We start from the raw sequence: 9,528 nt of genomic DNA on the forward strand, positions 1-9,528 counted from the left end.
AGGAGCCAGAACTTACCCAGAGAAGCCCTTGGATCCAGAAGATCCCATGAAGAGAGCTTATCAGTCCTGGGGACAGCTTCACAGACTCAACTTTACCCTAAAAACGGTCCCAGGAAGGTAGACATCGAAAATACCAGTGTGAACTGGACAATCTTTCCCTATCAGAGACCACAAGTTTATAGGCTAAGCTGGGTGACAGGGAGACCACCATGACCAACTAGACTTTCTAAGTGTTAACACTGAAACAGCCCACATCAGGGAAGCCCTTCAATTCTAGGCAAACCAAAAGGGTTTGTCACCCTAGGTAGAAACCGCCTAAGTCTCCCATTAGGAGTGAGCAGTCAAACACAGTTATTCTCTTCCAAATGCTTCCACCCTGTTGGGATTTCACAACCATCTACTGGTGCATGCCACTCCTGGAAGCCAAAAACAAAGCTGGCAATAAGGAATGACCTGCAACATGTTCCCTGGAAAGACCCAGGCCACCGGCACATTTAAGGAGAAAGCTAGAAAGAGACTCTGCCCCTTTCACTTTATTGGGAACTCGGCCTTGAAGCTTCATGTTAGCTGAAAATAGCTAACCCCACATTGTGGATTCCCTGTTCCCATAATTACCCTTTTTTTGAAGTGGGGCGTTCCATGGTGGGGGATGACCTGACATGCTTATCTTTCTCACGCCCAGGGCATCAACTGGTACCATTGGAAAGGCCATGAGTTCTCCATCCCCTTTGTGGAAATGAAGATGCGCCCCTACAACCACCGTCTCATGGCAGGGAGAAAACGGCAGTCCTTACAGTTCTGAGCAGTGGGCGGCTGCAAGCCAACCAATATTTTCTGTCATTTGTTTGTATTTTATAATATGAAACAAGGGGGGAGGGTAATAGCAATGTGTTTTGCAACATATTAAGAGTATGTGAAGGAAGCAGGGATGTCGCAGGAATCCGCTGGCTAACATCTGCTCTTGGTTTCTGCTGCCCTGGAGCCTGACCCTCAGTCTTCATTCTCCCTCCTACCCAGGCCTCCTCAACCTTCACCTCCTTTCCCACCAAGGAGGAGAAGTAGGAAGTTTTCTTAAAGGGCCAATTCAAAGCCAAGTCGTGGGGTGCAGATTGTTATGGTGACAGGCACACACATTTTTCTACCCTTCTTCTGAGATGTCCTCTGCCTTCCAGGTATTTGTGATTTTGTCACAGCCTGACATGGCCAGGTTCTCACATTGGCCCAGAAAAAAGAGCCTCAGCAAGAGAGTTTTGCCAACAATTCCCCTTAAAAGGAAACAGATCAACTACACCGCATCCCAACAACCCAGGTTCTTTTCCTTCCTTCCTTCCTTCCTCCCTTCCTTCTTTCCTGCCTTCCCTCCTTCCCTCCCTTCTTTCTTGACAGTATCTCACTCTTGCTCAGACTGGAGTGCAGTGGTGCAATCTCAGCTCACTACAGCCTCGACTTCCTGAGCTTAAGTGATCCTCTCATCTCAGCCTCTTGAGTAGCTGGGACTACAGGCATGAGCCACCATACCTGGCTGATTTTTCTTTTATTTTTAGTAGAGATGGGGGTCTCACTGTGTTGTCCAGGCTGGTCACAAACTCCTGGCCTTGAACAATCCTCCCACCTCAGCCTCCCAAAATGCTGGGATTACAGGCTACAGCCACTGCATCCAGCCCCAAGTCCTTTATAATGGGCCAAAGATTCTCATCTTCTGACACTCTTACTATACCAGCCACATGTCCTGTTACCTTTCGAGAACAGTGGCTCTTTTCTGGCCCTGATGGAGCCTTTTGCCTAATCCCATCCTGTCTTAGACCCCAGAGCCTCAAAAGCCCAACCAGCATTTTGGAATCTAGTTCCCAAGGCATTGCCTGCTCCTGGCCCTGGGTGGCACAGTGGCTATGTGCCTGTGAGTCATCAGCCACTGCCCCCACGCTCAGGTCAGACAGACAGTCACTTTCTGCAAAGGTAGGAGGGGGAGATGGTTGTAGTTTTTAGCACTTTTGGGTCAAGCATTGAGGAAAGGACTGAAGAAGTCAAAATCAGGGCACTGCCATAGAGATTATAGTTTCCATGGGAAACACAGATCTTCCCTAGCCCTGTTTTCTCCATTTCTGGTCCTATTTGTCACAGATTCTTTTTTTCTGAATTGCAAACCGAAGGCCTCATATCTATCTTCACCCAAGCCCTCCTTAGTGTAGGTGGCTTAATAAGAGTCAGGAGAAGAAGGTATATGCCCAGAGAGCTATACCCCTGACTGATAATCCTGGAAAGAGGTTGATTTTTTTTTTTCTTTTTTGGTCCTATGGGAAACAGGAATGACCTTCTTAATGAGGTGAGATCATGAGAAGCCTTTGCATCTTCTTTTATTATTCTGCCTTGGAAAGGAAAAATGACAATAGCCAAAGGAAATTACATCCAGAAATCCAAAGGTGAATAGGTGATAACTGTGGGCCTACTTCCCATTTTATGAGATGCACTGTCTTCACTAGCACAATTTGATTCTTAAGCCCAAGAGAGCTAGATGCTCTAGAAGCCGTGACCTTTCAATTTCTCCTCCAAATCAAATATCAGCAACCATCCCCGCAACATCTGCCCAAATCCATGCCCAGTTCCCTGAGCTGTCTTCTCCCTTTCGTCTCCCATTCCTCAAGGCCCAGCACCATTTTCTGTAGTGCCTATGTTTGTCTGACCAGGGCAGTGTGTACCTTTGCCAACCAGTTACTGGATGAGCCTTAGTGTTGGCAATTTTCTAATGGAAATATCCTCACTCTTACCAAGCTTTGAGAACCAAGATGAAAAGTCCCTTGGGCTGACCATCAGGCCTCGGACCTCATGGGGATGCAGCCAGCCACCATTGAATGGAGGCGCTCCCCTTGCCGCAGGCTTCTAGGCTTTGTTCACTGCTGCAGTGTGGATGTGACAGGCATACCCTGAAAAACCTAGGCGCCACTTGCATTTCTCAGTTCACCATGGGCTTCAACAAACTGGGAGGAGGAAAAAACAGAAACAGATCCTTTCAACAAGCATGTAAATTACAGAAGACTTACCTAGAGACGGGGCAACAATGAATAGTAGGAAGCACATTGCATGGGAAACTTGAGGGCCGAGGTACAGGCCAACAGCTGTCATCTTAGCTACGACGTGACATCGGCTGGGTTGTTTCACCTCTCGGGGCCACAGTTTCTTCATCTGTCAGATGAGGGATTAGACTAGAATGAGTTCTAATTTCCCTTTCAGTTTTGACGGTCAATGATGCTAATCTGTGATCTGAAAACCTAAGTAGAAATTGGCATGGTGGGACAGCACAATTAGGTAATGAAAATTCACTAGACTCCCTGTTTCATGAGGAAAGAAGGAAAGAAGGAAGGAAGGAAGGAAAGAAGGAAGGGGAGGGAGGGAGGGAAAGAAAAGAGAGAGATTGATTCAGGAGTCATAAGTAAAACACACACACACACACACACACACACACACGAAAATACTGCAGAAAAGATCATGCCGAGTGAGAGGCTGAACTCTTTTTGTCCATAAAAACAGAGACCAGGTACCTGGGTGGTGCCAGCACAGCCCACTTCATCAAGGAAGTTGAAATGGAAAAAGATTATGTGTTGTCAATTCAGGTGAAAGTCAAGAAACATCAGTGGAAACCAAAATCTTCCTTTTATTGAAACCATTCTACACTATGGAACATTTTTATAAATAGTACCAGCAGCATTGCATAGCTTTATTTTGAAGCAAGAAAGAGACTTCAAAGATCAGCTTATTCAACCCTCTATAAAAGGATTTATAGATTCCTTTTATTTAATATAGGGTGATTTTCTCATGAGTTTTCACCATGTTTAAAAGACACTGTGCCCCACTCTCATCCCAAGGTCTATGGTCAACTTGACTCAATGCTCTTAACTTTCCTCACTGATTCCTGCTTATCCTGCTCCTCCAAGCACAACTGCATTTCCCAAAGGTAGATCCAGTAAGCAATACTCTCAAAGCACCCACCCTATGCACACCAGTTTCCCTCAAGGGACTCAAAAGGAATCGAGGTAGACCCTTCTCAGAGGCTGTTTAACTGCAGACACATCAGGATATGTACTAATACCCAAAACCAAAACCACCACCAATGACTGCAATAGATTCACTGTCTAGACCCAAGGTCCAGGCAGTTTCCCTTTTTTGCATTTCCCCAACATATAAAGATAATTTCCAACATATCAGATGCACATTCACCAGGGTTATTTCTGGAAGGTGAAGGGGTCAGGTGTAGAAGAGGTGGCAAGAATGACAAGTCTGTGGAAAACTGTTGGCCTTGAGACCACAGTGAACTGGTGGAGGGGGACTTGCTAAGTGTGGCCACAAGGTGGCAGTCACCTCCTGAAACCCCGTGTGAAACGTCAGCGGGGTTGAGAAAGGCCACGTCTCCAAGTTTCCAGGAGAGCCAAACCAGGACTCAGGAAAACCGGCCAGCTGATTTGTATGGGAGATTGATTTGTAAAAGAACAACAACAACATATGGCAGCAAGGAAATGCAAAGCAAACATCTACAAATATTTGAATCCACCTGTCCCTCACCTACCAACTTCCCCCTCTACTACTCATAAATTGGTAGGACTCCTAATGCCCCGCTTCCTTCCACCTGAGAACCAACCAGCACCCTGATATTTCAAAGCCAGACCTAAAGAACCATGGTTGCCAATAAACTCAATGCCAAACCAAACAATCCTAATCACATTTTTACTTTTCAAATCCAGTCTCAGAGCAGAGCTGTAGATTAAGGGACAAAAAGTCATTGTGGAATCTTTTCAAATAGCTCTTGTAAAAGCATCAGTTGGGAAAGAGTTTATGAGTTCCTCTTTGTCCTCTCCTCTGGAGAAAAGACGGAACATGCAAGAACACTGGATACACCAAGCTATGGGTGTTGAAATAGACTAGCTGGTGACCTGGATTTGCAAATACCCTAGGGACATGAAAACATTTTTTCTTTTTCTTTTTCTTTTTTGTAACCTCCACCCAGAATTTCAGGAAAGGTGGGGCCACATGCCCAGGATATATGGTATTCTACTGCTTGCTTTCTTATCACCAGAATACTAGTCAATCTGATTTCTTAGTTCCATGTCTTTTCTTCCAAGGAGGTAGGGCATGGGGTTGGGGGACACTTTCCACCTTCCTTGCATCTCACTGTCCACTCTTAAATTTTTATTAAGAAACCTCTGAAAGATTCAAAATTCAGTTCAGTTTCAATAATCCCAAAGAAGTTGGGATAATTTGTTTTCACTTGCTTCAAACTTGCCATGGCTGCAGGAGGAGTCTCAGGACCTCAGAGGAATGGGGCAGATGTGTGAAGTCTGGGAGTCTGCCTCCCACCCAGATGCCAGGAGCTGCATACTCAGCTCTGCCTCACTTCCCTGATGGTCTGCTTTCATCCAGGTTACCATGACAGAGAGGGTCTATCCTCTAAAGAAAGCTGAGTTACAGGCTGGCCCCTGGGGTTGTTCCTGTAGCCTCTCTTTGACCACATTCCTGAAGACGTTTAGCTGAATGCCTCCTCAAACCTTTGCTTCTTCCATAACCCAATCCTACACATATGTGATAAAGCTTTCTTCAACAATACTGGGTCATTTGGACACTACCAGTTCAGATGAGAACTCACAGACCAAATGAAAACTTTCAAAAGCAAGCAGGGAAAGTAACTCCTATATGCTTTAAGATGATGTATTGGTGTAGATTCAGGTCCAATTTGAAAAAATGTCTCTGGTTCTTTCTAATTGTATCCACTCTGGATTTGTTTATGCCAGTTCTACATTCATCAAGCCTTGAGAAACAGGTGGAAAGAAGAAAAATATAAAATTAAGAAGAAGCTGATGGATCATTGGAGATTCAAAACAAGCCTTCTACCGGTAGCACGACACTAAAAGGCAGAGACAAGGCAGGAGTGGCCATGGGAGAGGAAGCAGCATTGGCTTCTCACGTTCTGGCCTCCAGCCTCCCACCAGAGCTTCTGCCATTCACCCACTTAACTTGAGGAGAAACTAAGGCACCAAGGCCTGTCACTGCACCGAAAACCAGAAGCAGAAGGACTTTCTTTCTTTGCTCAACCAGTTCTGCCTGGATCTGACGTTTGCGTCACCAGTAGTCACAAGCCTGATTTGTCATCTCCAGCATTCTGTTTATTTTTTTAAGGTCAATCTTTGCCTGAAACATGACTTCATTGCACCTGCAGCACTTCATTGTCCAAATGTCCTTGGCAAACCTCACAGTCTTTGGACAGTGTTGCATTTTCTCCAAACGGGAAATCCTCTCTCCTTCCTCAAGCTTAATAAGGCTCTTGCAGTGCATCCAAATAACACAGCTCTTGTTCCTCAGACACACTCAGCCCCCTCTGATAACTTCATAAAACAGCTCCTTATTGTCTGGGCCATGAAGCCAGGCTAATGCTAAAGTTCCAGTTCAAAAACATTTAACTCTATTATCCTTATGAGGCCAGCTCTCCTGGGTACTGGCACTCACTCACTGGCACCATGGATTCAGGTCAGGTGGTGCAAACGTCTTCCCTGAGAAGCAAGCCATACACCCAACAGGTCTAGAACACCTAGGTCACAAGAAAGGGTTTCAGTCCAGATGCACTGTCAGTAAGTGAACACAAGGACAAGAATGCATGAACTATTATTTTCTTCCCATCACTGGTTTAGCAGCCCCTAGGGAGACCCTGTGTTGCTCTTTAATATTCTGACATTGAGCACTAATATGCTCAACACTGCCTCCAACAGGCAAATGTTGGAAATACACTTTCAGAGCTGGATGGGACTCAAGATCATCTAATATAATCCTCTCATTTTATTTCCTCTCAAGGAAACCAAGGGCAAGAAAGTTTAGGCAATTTGCTCACATTCACACAGGCAATTAGTAACAGAGCTGAGTTCAGGTCTGGTATAGGCTTTTTAATTTGATTCTCCACAAATGAAGACTAAGATAAATAGCATTTATTGCGTACCTACTATTTACCAGATACTGTGCAAAGGGCTTTACATATATTACTTTACTAAATCCTCACCATAAACTTTAAGTCATGTTTAACCATTTTATAGAAGAGGGAATGGAGGGCCAGGAAGGTTAAATAACATGCTCAAAGTCACACAGCTACTAAATAGAGCCATAATCTGAACCTTTGTCTAATTTTGAAGCCCTTGATTTTTCCACTTCATGAGGCTGCTCTTTATATTTATTTAGCTGAGTGACCACCATCTTGGATTTTACTAATATTCTTACAAGGGGGCTTTGATGCCACTTCTTCTGACTTTTAAGAAAAGGAAATTCTTGCATTATTTTTGCCATGTACTCCAGGGGACCCTCAATCTCATCATCATGGGGAATAAGAAACATTCTGACATCTCTTTCCTTTTCTTTCTTTTTAAATTTGGTAGACGAGGGAGAGGGTCCCCAACAGAATGAGAGGGGGAAGATAAGAACCAGAACATAAACCCAATACCCCCCACCCCACTCTTTTGGGAACATCCCAACATTAGAAGAGTGGGATATCCAGTCATGTTTTTCAAGCTGGAGCAGGCAGTGTAGCCAGGATTGAGGAAGGAGAAGCCACATAATAAACATGGCACATGTTCTCAGAGCATCAATTTTACTCCAGAATTTGGGAAGAAAGGATTATATTATTAGTGTATTCAAACCAGTATGGATAGCACAAATGCAGATATCCTATAAATTTTGAGGCTAACACCAGCAGGTTGTAGACTGATTTAGGCTACCTCCTTCCAGACTCCCAGGGGTACAAACACCTTCACAGTCCCCTGCGGGAGTACATCAGTGGAAATATTTGGGGAATGAGGCTAGAAGGCAGGAGATACATTCAGTTTACTTATCCCCCTGGTTTCTTTTCCCCACTCCTTACCTGCCCCACATCCCTAGTGGGTGGGAAGGCATCAGAAGACAGTTGGCTACAATATCAGCTTTCTTTGCTACTTTGGGGAATTTAGAAGGAAATCAGTACTTGGCAACCTGGTATTTTTAGCTGCCAGGCCAAAACTCCAGACATAAACCCCTTCCCTTTAATTGAATGATGTTTATATATAAAGGAATAGATCTCCCCAAGAAAGAACCCCAGAACACTGGTTCCATTCCAGTGTGGGGGCTGCTTGGGCAGCAGTGACACCTGTGCATTAGATGCAATAGACACTTCAATTCCTGCAAAAATGTCGGCCAAGTAAGTGCTCCTTTACCAACTGCGGAGGCCCAGACTCACACCATGGTCCCACAGACTCAAGGTTTAGAATCTATGTGAGTCTATTTTGGTTAACACACAGGCTCCTCCTTCCAATCATTCACACACACACACACACACACACACACATACACATGCATGCACACATATACAGGTGCACATGCACAAACACACACATCTAATGATTCCAACCTCAAATACTCCCCAGGCCCATGGGGATGCCCAGGTACCCTAAGCAAATCACTGTGACACTGAGGGGGTCATTAACTGGGGCTCCGAGCAGCTGAAACCCACCCTGGTGGTCTCTAGATTGTTGTTCTGAGAAATCATAAACACCAAATCCTCCAATCCCTCTGAATTTGAGTTTGTCATTTTAACCTTTAACAGCCTTTTCAGGTAAAAATAACAAAGACCAATTTACTGACTTTGTAGCTACAATGAGCTTGAAAAAGCGCTTACTTAAAAGAAAGACTGGAAGGAAGAAAAAAAAAAGAAGAAAATGGAGTACATACTCCTCAGACGATGCACACTTTAATTAGCTAAAATAAAAATAAAAATGTACAGAGGAAGGGAGAGGAAAAACCAACTTCCCTGATCCTTTCATGGCACTGTAGCTCAAAGACTGGAATCTCTGCTTGTTAACCATTGTTAACTAGTATTTTTAGTCCTGGTTGCTTTTAGCCTCTGTATAGTTCCTTTTTTAAACACATTTTCTATACGTTAATAAAAGATCCTGAAAGAAAGATGCGTGTCTTCTGAGTCCTAGGGGCACTGGGGGGCATGCCTGTCTTAAGAATGGGCCTGCCTTCTTTTCTCTGGGCCTCCCCTCCTTAACATTTCAGTCCTGCTTCTGCCAGCCCGTCTTCTCCGCATCACCCTTTGGGTGGACTGTTCTCCCCCATGGCCCTGCTCCCCCTTCTATGCCCCTTGTCTGCCCTGTTTCTGTGCTCTCATTATATCCTAAATATCTCAGCCCCCTTCCTCATTCTTCCCTCCTTCTTCTCTCCTCTCTTCTACTCTCCTGCTTCTCTCCTCTCTTCTACTCTCCTGCTTCTCTCCTCTCTTTGCATCTTTCTCTCTCTCTTTGCATCTTTCTCTCTCTCTTCCTTTCTCTTTCTTCCCTACCTTCCACCCACTTTGAGGAATCGTAAACACCAAATCCTCCAAACCCTCTGAATTTTATTTTGTCATTTTAACCTTTAACAGCCTTTTCAGGTAAAAACACCAATTTCATCTCACCCTTTGCTTTTACCATCAGAAAAGGTCACCAATGGGTGGTGGTCTCTGCTGCCCTAGCATTACCAGACAGGCCT

At 44.6% G+C, this 9,528-nt stretch overlaps 1 protein-coding gene across 3 annotated transcripts in view; it reads left to right on the forward strand.

Moving 5' to 3' along the window:
- The window catches only part of TNR (tenascin R), a 430,410-nt gene extending 421,452 nt beyond the window's left edge, over nt 1–8,958 (forward strand). For 2 of the 3 annotated variants that reach the window (XM_034941169.3, XM_057302028.2), the window contains one exon: nt 683–6,199. In XM_034941169.3, coding sequence (XP_034797060.1) covers nt 683–802 — 120 coding nt within the window. In that variant the 3' untranslated portion in view covers nt 803–6,199. Of the gene's footprint in view, nt 1–682 lie in introns of all 3 variants that reach the window. The other variant, XM_003824687.6, reaches the window with a different exon arrangement.
- Nucleotides 8,959–9,528: the final 570 nt, after the last annotated feature.

The sequence above is a fragment of the Pan paniscus genome, chromosome 1 (assembly GCF_029289425.2).
Source record: "Pan paniscus chromosome 1, NHGRI_mPanPan1-v2.0_pri, whole genome shotgun sequence".
Taxonomy (NCBI): domain Eukaryota; kingdom Metazoa; phylum Chordata; class Mammalia; order Primates; family Hominidae; genus Pan; species Pan paniscus.